Below are 14,749 nucleotides of genomic sequence, written 5' to 3' on the forward strand. Positions count from 1 at the left end.
AAATTATCTAAAATAGCCGATCTACAAACTTGTGAGCTTATAGATCGGCTATTTTTGAAAGATCTTTGACATCTTTTGAATATTTTCGCCTATAATGCCATGCCCCAGAGTATGGATGCCAAGTCGAAGCTGGTCGAAGGAAGGCTTCTCCCTTTTCATTCCGTCTCTATCCACCTAACTCGTGCCGACACAGAGGTTCACATAGACGGAAAACATCCAAGCATTGGCCTGAATGAAGATGGCGGCACAGTCACAGCATTGATTCAGCGGGGGAAACAAGCCTACGGTGGGCCAGGGGTATAAGTACGGTAGCTGGGGTTGGAGGAGAGTAAAAGGTACACGGCAAAATTCGTAGCGTTGATTTAACTCCGACTGGATCTGTAACGTCTCCATAGGTCAATAGGCTCTTTGCACAGCAGCCATATTGGAAAGAAATGAAATCACAGATGTTACCAATGATGCTAATTAAGGTTGTGTTCCCATTCTGGTCAAACAGAGTCATGGTGCTGATATTGTGCATGTTGGCTCACTGGAAACACTCTGCTACACCAGTGGGTCTCAAAGTGTGGTCCAGGGACCCTCATGGTTCCTTAAGGGGGTTCCAAATGGCCTCTTACGGGTGTGTAACGAGTGTGTAACTTGAAATTAAAAGGCTTGAGAACCACTGTGCTACTCTAAATGGAACAGAGCCTTCATTAGAATCATTGGTAACACCTGCGAAGTAAGTAAGGAAGAGGCCTGCTGTGCATAGAGCCAATTTCTTGAGTTAATTCAACACTTCGGATTTGACTGCATAGGACGCTTTGCTGGCCGCCATTGGAAGCCGCGGCAGGGAGGTGGCGGTATGCGTTTGTGGCGTACAGTAGCGGGGAGCAAACAGCTGCAGGCACGGCTAGATGGATGGATGGAGGACACAGTAACGCAGCCAGGAGCTTCAGCCTCTAGGGGGAAACAGAGCTACTCTGTGGGTTGGCAGCCTACTGTGGTCTATGAGGCGTTACCGTTCAGCTACGGAACAAGATACCTGCGTTAGTTAAAGGAACACTCCGCGCCCCAAAATCACTTATTTTCTATCAATTAGTCATCCCCATGACCCTTGATTTGTGTCGCATTCCCTTCACGGTGAATGAAGAATCCAAAAATGAAGATAATACTTGACGAATTCAAGAAAATAAGGGGTCAGGATGAAAAAATATATTCGTAAACTCCAAAACAACTATATCCAGTCATATCCTTGTTACTTCCAAAACACCACATTCTCACTCAAACTTTACTGAGCCGGGGCGTGCACGTGGGGTTCAACACAAGCAGAATTCACGCTCGCTCCTTGTTCTTGCATGAAACTGTTTAGCTTGGAAGTGTTTGAAATTGTACATTTTGTGTTTTGGAAGTAATAATGACACAACCTTGGATTACACTGAGTGAGAGTTTATGAACAGATTTTTGCTATAGTTATCAAAGCAGGTATTTTCCTTCATTTTTCAACCAAAAATTCTCCATGTATTCAAGGCTACACAGGGATGAATTACTGGGGAAAAAAAGTCATTTTTGGGGGTGAAGTATGGCTGCCTAGAGCTACAGCAGGGATGGAGTGGTGCTGCCCCCTCATGGCAGCAGAGGGGAGAACGCAATGAGCTCAGCCTGAAGCACACACACATCATCATCATGGTGGTTTGACGTGTAGTGGGGGTAGGGCACAGCGTAAAGGGAGGGGAGGGGTGGTGGGGGGGGGGGTTATAGGCAGGCAGCTACGGGGCCGGGGAGAAGATGAGGGGGACGGAGTCTTACCATTTCGTGAGTTCCTGAGCACCCAGATGTCCTCCAGAGGACACCCAGGCCAGGAGAGGCAGCTCGGAGACACACCTACCGGACACAGACACTGTGTTGGGGCCTTGGGGAGTACGTTCTGTCACAGGGGGGAGGGGCTAGGTGACGTTGGTGGTGGGTGGGTGGTGGTAGTGATGGTGTGGTGTGGGGGGGGGGGGGTGATGGGTTTGGAACAGTGATCACACACACATGTACGTAAACTTACTGTGGTGCTGAGAGATCCCAATAGAACAGGTATCCACGTATGACGCTATAGTTTGATTTTGATTTTTTTTTTTTAAGCTTATCCGTGTATATGATTTCCCTGTGTGAATTGTCAAACATGAAGTTTCTGACCAATGTGATTTTGGACCGTTGGACTTTCTTGTGTAAATGTGAACATCACTTGAGGCTCTGTCATGGCGCCGTTTGTTTCCTATGATTTCTTGACTATCATATCTGTTGTGTTCTTGGATCATGTGGACATGTATTGTCCACAAATATTTTAATCTATCCTATACAGCAGGGGTTCTCAAACTATTTTATACCACAACCCCATATTATGAGGGAGTATTTTTGGCGACCCCATCACGCCCCCGGGAACTGAAATGCTATGATCTAAACTGGAACATTTAGACAAAATATGTTGTTAGAACCACCAGAGTTTCTTGATCCACCTCTCGATTTTATCTTTGGCCACCGGCGGTGGCGTTTTTCTCCATAGCGGTAACTGGTAACTGGTCTGGTTGTCTGTCTGTGAGAATGATCTCCCCGCACGGCAACGTTAATCTAAATTTAACTACGCGAGGGTACAGATGGAACCAAATGGACCCGTGGTCCTGTACCCTCTCGCTCTCCGACTAAGAAAAACAGCCAAAATGGCTCTTTTAAGCCACCCACTCATATTGAACATAATTCTTAAGTAAATACTTTATGAACAGAGCTATATCAGTTGTGTGCCTGCCTCAGCTTCAGCTAGGGCTTGTGTGTGTCTGTTGTCTAACTTGTCTTGTTGCTGCTTGATTGTTCTCAGTCGGTGTTGAAGGCGGAGCTGTGTGTGTGTGTGTATGAGGAGTCAAGCTAATAGTTTGTTTGGTCGCGAAAACCTCACTTTTTTTTTACCGTTTCCTTCCCACGACCACACTTTGGGTCGCGACCCATAGTTTGAGAGCCTCTGCTATACAGTATGTATTCCTTTTCTACTGTATAAAGATGAAGTTGACTGTAGACACACAAATATCTTCGCAAATGGTTTGTTAGGTTGTTAGGCAATGGTTATTGGCCTACAGTATTTCACCCATTTCACCCACACACTAACCCACCCAGCGAACGCTGGGTGACGAAACCCGAATGCGCTGATCGACGTGTCGTTTTGGGATGTGTTGGTCAGCACAATAACCCCTGTCAACCCCCCCGGGCAAGCTGACAAGACTTTCTGCTTGTTATTTTACAGTATATTCTGCAGAATTGGTTCCTCATATCGTCTCATGTCCAAAACTGTTACTTTTAAGGATTAAAATTCCAAAACCTCAAAAGTAGGAGATCTACAAGCTCGAAACGCGTCGCGTTTCGAGCTTGTAGATCTGCTACGTCACACATGTTTGTCTTAAACACATTGCCTGCCAAGGACGTAAACATACGTCCAGAGAAGGACTGGACGGATGTGACGTCATCCCCCAAAAACCTCACCGGCGTCCACTCCTATAGTAGGATTTGTCGAAAAACATCCTTTTTTTTTGGTGAAAACGAGCCTTATTCAACGGGCGATAGCGACAAAATGGCCGATTGCGGTAAAATAGTTTTTGTTTACTTCCGTGTCTACAACGTGGCTTCTGCGGCTCTCCAAAAATCGTCAATTTAAGGTAAAAAAAAAAAACGCTGGCATCATGGCATGGGGATATAAAACTATGTTTTAAACTCAGGCAGTCAGTGTGTTAACCACCCAAGCCTTCTAAGTGTTAGAGTACCGAATTAGAGTTACAACTGCACTGTGACCGCTTTTTTCCCCCATCTACACCATATCTCTTTGCCGATATACAACCGGGGGAAGGTTCCCCCAGAATATGGTTGCTGGGGTTCAAGTGGTTAATATGCATCCATCTGAGGTACCGTGTGTGTGTGTGTGTGTGTGTGTGTGTGTGTGTGTGTGTGTGTGTGTGTGTGTGTGTGTGTGCGTGCGTGCGGTCACCAAGGTATACCTGCGTTGGCACCGAGCCCGTTGGCGTGCGCCAGGGCCACGTGCGCGCCGGCGGCGGCGGTCGGGACGTACAGGGTGTAGGAGTCGTCGGTCTGGGGGGCCGGGGGAGGGGGGTGGCCCAGGCCGGAGGAGGAGGACAGGGGGGTTCTGGAGGAGGAGGACAGCAGCTGCTGGCGCTGGGTGGGCAGAGAGGCGTGCCGGGACAGCGTGCCCCCTGGAGGTCGGACACAGGGAGGACACACAGGAAAGAACAGGAGGGGGGGCAAGGAGGAGGGGGGGTTAGCAAGCTAGGTGCGGGTCAGTGGTTTACGTGGTGATAATGTCTGCCCCGCGTTCACACGGCCGCCACTTGGCCATTACATCATCCGAACGTGATGTAAAAAGCCTGGGTTATACTTGCGTTGCGTGTCCCTGTCGCGCACAGAAAATAACAGACCTCAGGCTCGCGGCGCGCCGCGAGCCTGAGGTCTGTTATTTTCTGTGCGCGACATTGGCGCGCAACCAAGTATAAACCAATAGAAGTGCAGTGATACTTTGGTAGACGTTTGGGTTGGGTGTGTAGTTAGCATGCCATGATGTAACTCCACATATTCGTGAGATATCTTCAATAGTTGCTCCGTTGAGTAGGAATTGATCCTCCAAAAAATAGTCTCCTCATTGACTTGCATCGCACAACGAGACACAGCTCTCAAAGTCACTCACATAGCAAATACATGAACGCAAACAGTGGATTCTGATACAATATTACCATTCCAAACACAGCTGTTTTTCTATCTTTCTTTCTTTTTATATAAACATGTCAACTTCCTGTTGATTTTACTGTTCTTTCTAATTCATCAACTATGCTATAGTTATCAAAGCAGGTATTTTCTTCTTTTTTCAACCAAAAATGTGAACTAGGAAGTTCACATTTGTATTTAAATAAATAACATTAAAAACCTTATTTATGGTCAGAATCCACTTTGTTTGCGTTTGTTTACGTGCTAAAAGAGTGACTTTGAGACCCTTTTCACTGCAATGTAGGTTTTTGGGAATATCAATTTCTAATCAACGGAGAGCAACTAAGATACCTCTCACTACACAACCCGAACCTCTACCAACGTCTCGTTCTCCTTGACGAGCAAAATGGCTGCTGTGTGAATCACGGTCGATTGATGGAGTGATGATGGATGCGGAAGGAGGAAAGAGTGACAGAGGTGGAGCGTGGGATGGTTCTGGAAGCATGGAGGATTAGTTTCAAAACGAGGGCCTCTGTGGAGGGATACTGGGGGACGTCTGGGTTCCGTGCAGTGGCGGAAAGTAACTAAGTACATTTACTCAAGTTCTGTACTTAAGTACTTAAGAGGTATTTATAATTTACTGAGTATTTCTAATTTTCAATACTTTTACTTCTACTCCACTACATCTCAGAGACAAATATTGTACTTTTACTCCACAACAATTATTTGAGAAGTTTAGTTACTAGTTACTTTGCAGATATAAATTATTATATTATAAAACACATGAACCACTTTAGCCCTATTTTATACATAGGCTATTTGAAAATAGCAGATCTACAAGTTCACAACGCGTCGCGATGCGACGCGTTGTGAGCTTGTGGATCGGTTATTTTCAAACACTTTAGTACTTTAACTTTTGGTACTTTCATTATATTTTCATGCCAATACTTTTGTACTTTTACTCAAGTACATTTTGAATCCAGACTTTTACTTGTAACTGAGTACGTCTACGTTGCAGTATTGCTACTTTTACTTAAGTAAAACCTCGGAGTACTTCTTCCACCACTGGTTGCGTGCTCTCTCTGCCACAACGCCTTGTGACTCCAACATAACCGACCACTAAAAAGGGCAGACGAGACCATTTCATTGTTCAGAGTTACGACTATCGACGATTATATTACACACACGTGCAAACCAGCTGAAGTCGGATGTTCTGGGAGCAAACATCAGGCCTTTTCCATGTGGTGTTTTTGTAGAACAGAGATTTTCAACCTTTTTTTCATGTCAAGGACCCCCAGTTTGATATCTTCGCTGTCGTGCAGAAACCTCTTATCTGTTTTTTCCGTAAATTAACGCCCTACTTGATCAAACTACAGCGTCACACAAAAGCCTCAAAAGTAGCAGATCTACAAAATCGAAACGCGGCGCTTTCGAGCTTGTAGATCTGCTACTTTTGATATTTTTGAATTTTGATCCTGAAAAGTAACAGTTTTGGGACATAACGGTTTCCACACGACAGAGAGGATATGCATTAGGCCACGGACCAGTTTGATAAAAAATGTTTTATCTATGGGACCCCCAATCTACACTGTAAAATCCTCAAGTGTCTGAGAGTGTACAAAAGTGGAGAAACAGTGCACTACAATTTAGTGTAAAGTTGACAAACTTGACACTACAGTACACTGTACAAGTAGGCCTGTCCCCGACTAAGGATTTCTATTCACCTGTTTCCTAGGCTGTGTGTTTTCGACTTCCTGTCGATTTGATCCAATGAAATCCAATGAAACTGGTCAGATGACCAATGATATCCAATGAAATCGACAGGAAGTGGAAAACACACAGCCTAGGAAACAGGTGAATAGTCGATTCCGATTGGCCAAATGTTGCCTATAGTCGAAAGATTTTTTTGAAAAACGTCATGACTGGCACATCATGCAAAAAAGATGTTATGCAATAGAGGAACATTCCATTTGGGCTGTAGTGGTGCATAATGTCTGATTTAACGTACACTTGCTTGGTTTCTCCCAATAAATCATGATATATATCCTATTTTTGGCAAATAATTAGTTAATTAATAGAACAAATAGGGCAATCTCGGTCGCATAATGCGAAAATCTCTTTTTTTTTTCATGATTCGACTAAGAAAACGGCAGTCGAATCAGAGTCCCTCGATCGATTAGTCGACTATTCGAATAATCAAGGTCAAGCCTACTTGTACAGTGTACTGTAGTGTCAAGTTTACACTACAGTACACTGCACAGTGATGCAGAAGTGTTTTCAGTGTAGTGAGCCCCCGGTACACCACATGTGGTCATTCACGTGGGTCCCAGGGACAAATGTGTGTTTGTGTTTTTAACTCGTGTTTGATCTTGTATATGGTTATAATTATAATCAATAGATGGCATGTTGTGTAGACAGATGCTAGGTTCATGCGTAGACCTGGCATCCTATAGTGCAGGGGCACTCAAACTTTTTTATACCACGACCCCATATTATGAGGGAAATATTTTGGCGACCCCGTTATTTTTTATCAAGAAACCCCTTTGTTTCTTGATTAAAAAAACATAGTTTGAGAACCGCTGCTATAGTGTGTATAGTTTCAATGTACAGATTATATATATTTTTTAATATTATACAGTTTAGACTATAGGTTTAGATTATAGGTTCTTGGTTTACCTATGATCCTAGATTACTATTTCTATGCATTTGATGTATTACCTCGTGCTTTCCTTGCTCTGGGTTAAGAGCGTCTGCTAAATGCCTAAATTGTAAATTGTATAATATGTAGCTACAGTGACATCACGCCCTAGGACGTGCTAACAGGGAAAGTGAATCAATGTCATGTGAGTGTTGGAGATGCAACCAAAGGTGCTTCTTGCTGGCATGGATTTGGCCATAGTTTTGCGATGGGACATAACAAAGATATCAGCTGTGTGTGATCCACCTCACAAACACAATGCTGATACCAGTGTTGTTTGCACCTTCAAGACAATGGGCGAACTCGGCCAAGAAATATTTCGAGTAAACTCCAGGAACAGACCCCAGTTTGAGAACCACTCAAACTTTTTCATGTCAAGGACCCCCCAAAATTATATGTATTTGGCCTCGGACCCCCATTTCAAAATGTTTTGTTCCAGGGACTGGAACAAAACAACAACACAAAAGACTTGTAAAAGAAAAACATATTTTTTCAAAAAATAGCAGATCTACAATCTGCTATTTTTGAATAGCTAAAGTATAAAAGGTCAAAGTGCTTAAAATGATTGTGATGCTATATTAACAATGCTATAAATGTGTGTGTGTGTGTGTGTGTGTGTGTGTGTGTGTGTGTGTGTGTGCACTCAGTCACACGTGTTGGTGTGTGACTGACACACACACACACACACACACACACACACACACACACACACACACACACACACACACACACACACACACACACACACACACACACACAGCATGTTTCAGCAAGTTAACCATACACTAGCTCGTCATTTGGCTTTCCTGTGACGCATGTCTTCCAATCATTCCCAGATAACTCACAGACAAGCAGTGCCAGACGAGTGCTTACAGAGTCCTTTTTGCACAGGCGCTCATTTTCTAAAAGGGCTAATTTGTTCGTTGGGACAAGTATGAATTAGACTTAAGCAGCTCTGTCACTGTCAAGTGTACTTCAGGACTTATCAGAAGTAGCGTAGCATGGCGTGTGTGTGTGTGTGTGTGTGTGTGTGTGTGTGTGTGTGTGTGTGTGTGTGTGTGTGTGTGTGTGTGTGTGTGCGTGCTAAGTCAGCACTACCAACACGCCCAGACAATGAGTGATATTTCACTATTTGCATGTTACCAGTTGTGACCTTTTCTTGTGCATGTGTGTCAAGAGTGAGTGAGGCTTTCCTAAAACACCCTGGACTCCTAGACTCTTCTCCCTCCTGGCTCTCAAACTGTGGAATAAACCCCCCCCCCCCCCCATTGCGGTCACAACTGCAGACTCACTCCCAATTTTCCTCTTTCACCTCTTCAGACTCCACCTCACCCCCTAGCACTCCTCTCTCCTTGCATCCCTTCCTGTCACCTTTTTTCGACAGATGCTAGTTTTGCTCCATGCCGAAATGTAGGTCACATTTTTCTGTTGTTTGTATTCGTTTTTTCTTGACCACTAATGTTTGTCTGTTTACCCGGTATCCTAGTGTTTACCTGGTATCCTAGTTTTTTCTTGAGGCACTCCATTGTTCTCTTTGCACTCAATTGATGTATTTACCCTGTTTGTTGACTATTCATGCTTACTCTGATGTCACACTTGTAAGTCGCACTGGGTAAGAACATCCGCTAAGTGCCTAAATTGTAATTTCAAGTTGTGACGGGGGGGGGGGACCCAATAGCCGAGTGGTGAGGTTGCGTACCACATGGGCTCTAATGCCTGACAGCGAATCCCTGGTTCGATTACCGGCCGGACCATTTCCTACTTATCAATCCCCTGCTCTCTCTCTCTCTCTCTCTGTAAACAGTAAACAGTGGCTCCGTTACGCAATGACATGACAGCGAATGCACGACTACAGACACGCGCACGCACGCACGCACGCACGCACGCACGCACACACACACACACACACACACACACACACACACACACACACACACACACACACACACACACACACACACACACACACACACACACAGTGTAGTATTGCGTGCTGTGTTTGTGTGATCATCAGTGCATGTGTGTCTGTGTTTCAAATGAAGTGAGTGAGAGTGAGCCTGAGTATGACTGAGTGTGTGTGTGTGTATGACTGTGTGTATGACTGTGTGTATGACTGTGTATGACTGTGTGCGTGCGTGCGTGCTCCTCACCGGCTCGTCTGCTGATGACCTCCACGATGGAGGGGGGGAAGAAGCCCACCCTGTCTGTCCCTCTCTGGGTGTCATGAATGTGTCCCTTCCAACGCCCGTCTATGTGCTGCTCCAGAACCTGCAGCAGAGAGGAGAGAACCAATCACATCACACCAAGCCCCCGACCAATTATAACGTCTGCAGGCGACTGTATGCCTGTTTCCACAATTTTGGAAAGTTTGCAGAAGAATTTAAAAAAAAAGTATTAGTATTATTAGTATTATGGATAAAATAAAGTGTGTTCCAATGGATCCAATGTAGTTATCATTTAGTCACAAGCTCGCTGTTAATACTTTTCATTGGTTCAATATTCATTAAACTCAAATTGTTTGTCCAAAACATTGGACGTACAAGGTCTCTGCCCAACAGTGACGATATGCATGTTGTTGAAGCTTTCAAGCTAAATAGGAAAATGTTTATTTGCACCTTATTGAAGCCCTGAAGCAAATGGAGAGCTACAGTCTTTTCTTTGGTTTTAGCAATCTGACCTTTCTGAGAGCGCCGACATTCCGCTTGGGGAGTGGCTGAAGAGGCTACCACCTCATAAACTAAATCAAAGGCCCGAACTAACATTAAAACAAACATTCCCCCCAAATAAACAGGCCTTTACAAATAACTCTAAATCAGTGGGGGGATACGATCAAAAAATATGATCAAACTAAACAAAATAACCAAGAAATGCAACGCTTTAAGACTGTATTCCCATGGCATCTTCCACAGTTGCAATTTCCACACACCTGCCTTCGTTAAGGGGTTCCTGAGATGCTGTGTGCTTGGTGTAACACCAACACCTACCACTAGGTGCTGCCAAACTATTTACACTGAAACAATTCAAAACAATAGGAAATTATAAGATCTAGAAATGGGTCAAACAGGTTATTATATCTAGCTGTCAGGTGGAAACCTTTGTACGTCCAAAAGTGTTAATGGAGTGGAAATGTAAAAAAAATAAAAATAACCTATGTTCAAATGGATCAATTGTAGTTATTATTCAGTCACATACTTTTATTTGGTTACATAAAAGACATTCATAAAATACAAATAAACAGAGGCACCTAAACAGTTTCAGCTTGGTGTCCATATAAATAAAATGAAAATAGAACATCTAGAAGCTTGTGGGCAGTGGTGGAAAAATGACTCACATTTTTTTCTTTTTTTTTAAGTAAAAGCATCAATACTACAATGTAGAAATTTACTTGAGTAAAAGTACAAAAGTAATGGTATCAACATATACTTAAAGTACAAAAGTACAAAAGTAAAAGTAAAAGTACGAATGTTCCATTTCACACGTTTTCAAATAGTAAAAGTACAATATTTGGCTCTGAGATGTAGTGGAGTAGAAGTACAAGTATTGGAAATTGGAAATACTCATGTAAAGTACAACTACCTCAAAACTGGACATAATTACAGTACTTTGTAATTAATGTACTTTGTTACTTTACACCACTGCTTGTGTGGCATTGTGAGGTAATGGTGTGAGGTAATGTTACTGGCTGAGATGAATGCCCCCGGGGCCACTGTTGTGACTGTTCTCTGTTACTAAAGGAATAGGAAGCTAACCTTCATGCCTCACTGATACACTGACACACACACACCCACACACTCACCTTGAGAAAGGACAGAGTTCATTGTGTTTGTGTGTGTGTGTGTGTGTGTGTGTGTGTGTGTGTGTGTGTGTGTGTGTGTGTGTGTGTGTGTGTGTGTGTGTGTGTGTGTGTGTGCGCGCGCGTGCGAGTGACTGTCATGCAGTAGTTCATCGTTGTGATGTGTCACCACCTGTCTCTGACATAACATAACGAGGCCGTTCCCCCACATTAACAATAACTGTACCTACTTCAACCGATAGTTCATGTTGGCACGGAAGGCAGGAGGTTTTCTAGCTCACTCCCCGGACCCCCCCCCCCCCCCCCATTCATTCGCTAACAATTTAATTAATACATACACCCACAAATCAGTCTGTCTGGTCTTAGGAATGGTGTGTGTTGGCGTAAGCGTCACTCTCAGTGTCCTTAATGAGGTGTTACCAGTGTTGATTACGTCGACTAAAACTATGACCAAAAATGTTCATCGAACGCCTTTTTTCACTGACGAAAAGTAAATAAAAACTAAATGAAAAACTAAGCTATGATGACTAAAACTAAAATATATTGACGATTTCGTCAACAAATAAAAACTAGACTCAAATGAAGAGATCCAGAAAGAGAAGTCATTATATGTTTGGTTGCGCTCTGAAAATAGCAGATCTACAAGCTCACAAGCTTGTGGCTTGGCAATTTTCAGCATGCAACCAAGTGTAAAATCAGCCATTAAAACGCCATCAAGGCACCGCCAAAATACATTTGGGCGACTAAATCAACTGTAGATTTAGTCGACTACAATCTCGACAAACTCATACTTGGTAACACCATCTGGTTAAATGTTTGTAACAAAACAGGGGATCAGAACACTTTGTAGCCACATATGGGTTACGTACAAGGAATGTGCCTTGGGCTTGTGTTGCTACGACAACACAACATAAACAAAGTTGTGACAACACTTAAAAGTCATACTTTTTGTAGTCTTTTTTTGCCAACAATGTGATAGCTACAGTATGTGGTCATGCAGCTTCTACGAACTATGATTCCCAGAAGTCCATTCTAAATGATACTAGTCTCCCCTGGAAACACCGCCCCAAAACACACGGTGTCTGAGAGCGGAAAACATGTTTGGAGAGCAACAACAATGTCATCACAGACATGAACTTGAGCAACATAGCAAAAACAGAATGTCCACAAAACTAAAAAAAAACAATACAGAGTGTTTAGGTGCACGGCCCAAAACCATGATAAAAAGACAAAGCAGGCAGCACTCAGTAACGTCCATTTTCAACAATATATTGGCCTCACTGGGACACACAATGGACGCGTTTCGAACTGATCTTCCTCAGTGTTATTAACTTGAGCAACGAGGGCAATTTATAAACGTATGAATCGTTCTGCTCTTTCCACCCGAAAGCCCCAGAGAATGCCTCACCATAATGACATCCCCAGCGCGGATGTTGAGAGCGGTGGGTCGTGCAGGTTCCAGTAGTCTTTCAGAGCCCTCACCTGCAAAACACCTGTTGCATCTGACATGAGGGAAGGACACGAAAGAGAGAGAGAGAGAGAGAGAGAGAGAGAGAGAGAGAGAGAGAGAGAGAGAGAGAAGAGAGAGAGAGAGAGAGAGAGAGAGAGAGAGAGAGAGAGAGAGAGAGAGAGAGAGAGAGAGAGAGAGACATTTAAAATTAGCTATAGGAAATCACATACATACGTATCAGGCTAATTCATATTTCGTCATCGCCAGTGGTGGAAAGTAACTAAGTACATTTACTGAAGTATTGTACTTAAGTACAATTTTGAGGTGCTTTTACTTCACTGGCGTATTTCCAATTTTCTACTCCACTACTACAGTACATAAATGGTGCATTTATATAGCCAAAGCGCTTTACATAGATTGTGCATTACATTCACCCATTCACACACACATTCATACACCAATGGCGGAGGAAACCTCAAGGCACCAACCTGCTCATCGGGAGCAATTAGGGGTAGAACTTACTCTTAGAAGTACTCTTACTCAAGGACACTTCGACACTAACTTTGGGGGAGTCCGGGATCGAACTGGGAACCTCGCGGTTGCCATGCGGCCGCTCTACCGGCGACTCTACCCCTGAGCCACCCCTACATCTCAGAGGCAACTATAGTACTTTTACTCCACTACAATTATTTAAAAAACTTTAGTTACTAGTTACTTTGTAGATTTTGATTATTATTACAAAACATACACTAACCACTTCAGCCCTATATACATTTCAGCCATTTGAAAATAGCCGATCTACAAGCTCAGTAAAAGCCTATATGTCGGGCGCCGAAAATAGCTGCTCAACACTGGTGCGCAACTAAGCATAAATCAGGCTTTATCCAGCGAGCGGATATCCGCACATATATCTTCACTGTTGTCCATGCCTGCCTACTCAAAAGACGAGAAAAGAACAAGGTCTGGGAATGTGATAAGAGGACAGGGACAGGAAGTACACAGAAATATAGGGGAGCGAATTGAGCTCTGCTTTCAGGACATAGACACGGAGCCAGTGGTGGAAAAAGTACTCAAATGTTTTACTTAAGTATAAAAGTATCAATGCTGCAATGTAGAAGTGCTCTGTTACAACTGAAAGTCCGGAATTCAAAATTGAATTGAGTAAAAGTACAAAAGTATTGGTATCGAAATGTACTTAAAGTACCAAAAGTAAAAGTACTAAAATGTTTGAAAATAGCCGATCTACAAGCTCACAACGTATCGCATCGCGACGCGTTGTGAGCTTGTAGATCTGCTATTATCAAATAGCCTAGGTATAAAATAGGAATAAAATAGGGTTAATATATGTTTTATACTGTAATATAATAATGTATATCTGCAAAGTAACTAGTAACTAAAGTTTTCAAATAATTGTAGTGGAGTAAAAGTACAATATTTGCCTCTGAGATGTAGTGGAGTAGAAGTGAAAGTATAGACAATTGGAAATACTCCAGTAAAGTAAAAGTACCTAAACATTGTACTTAAGTACGGTACTTGAGTAAATGTACTTAGTTACTTTACACTACTCCTGCATGGACCTTATAGTCTGAGACTCTTGAGAAGAAGACAGTTTGCAACCGCATGGGGTTTAGAGGGCGGCCACAGCGCTGTCACAACACTACCAGCACTTTTTTTTTTGGGGGGGGGGGGGTGAGTCATGTCTCATGTCTCCCGGGCGCGGTGCCCACGCACGCCAACGCACATCAATAATTAATCTGCGACGCGTGTCGGCTGGCTTTGTAGGGACTTCTTCATGTCCCGGAGAGAGAGAGAGAGAGAGAAAGAGAGAAGGCCGGTAAAAACAAGACGAGAGAGTGGATCTCTCTCCCTGCCGGTGGCTGGGAGGCACACAGGCGTGTTCCCGCACTTCCACACAAGTGCTCATTACGCGCCCCGGTTCCCATGCTTGGAGACACACATCAAAGGCCCAGGCAGAGCGGATTACAGAGCGCATAACACAAACACTGACACACAAGTATGCACGCCGCGAGGACACGGATACGTGCCCATGCGCGGGCCTCTCGTGCAAGTATGCGTACTTACACAC

At 43.6% G+C, this 14,749-nt stretch overlaps 1 protein-coding gene across 1 annotated transcript in view; it reads right to left on the reverse strand.

Moving 5' to 3' along the window:
* caskin2 (CASK interacting protein 2) overlaps positions 1 to 14,749 on the reverse strand; it is a 144,467-nt gene that overhangs the window by 17,016 nt on the left and 112,702 nt on the right. Inside the window, 5 exon segments of the mRNA XM_084072176.1 lie at positions 1,789 to 1,863; positions 4,005 to 4,217; positions 9,571 to 9,688; positions 12,622 to 12,656; positions 12,659 to 12,715. Of these exon segments, the coding sequence (XP_083928302.1) occupies positions 1,789 to 1,863; positions 4,005 to 4,217; positions 9,571 to 9,688; positions 12,622 to 12,656; positions 12,659 to 12,715 (498 nt within the window).

Source organism: Gymnoscopelus microlampas, assembly GCF_963454915.1.
Source record: "Gymnoscopelus microlampas genome assembly, chromosome: 11".
Lineage (NCBI taxonomy): Eukaryota > Metazoa > Chordata > Actinopteri > Myctophiformes > Myctophidae > Gymnoscopelus > Gymnoscopelus microlampas.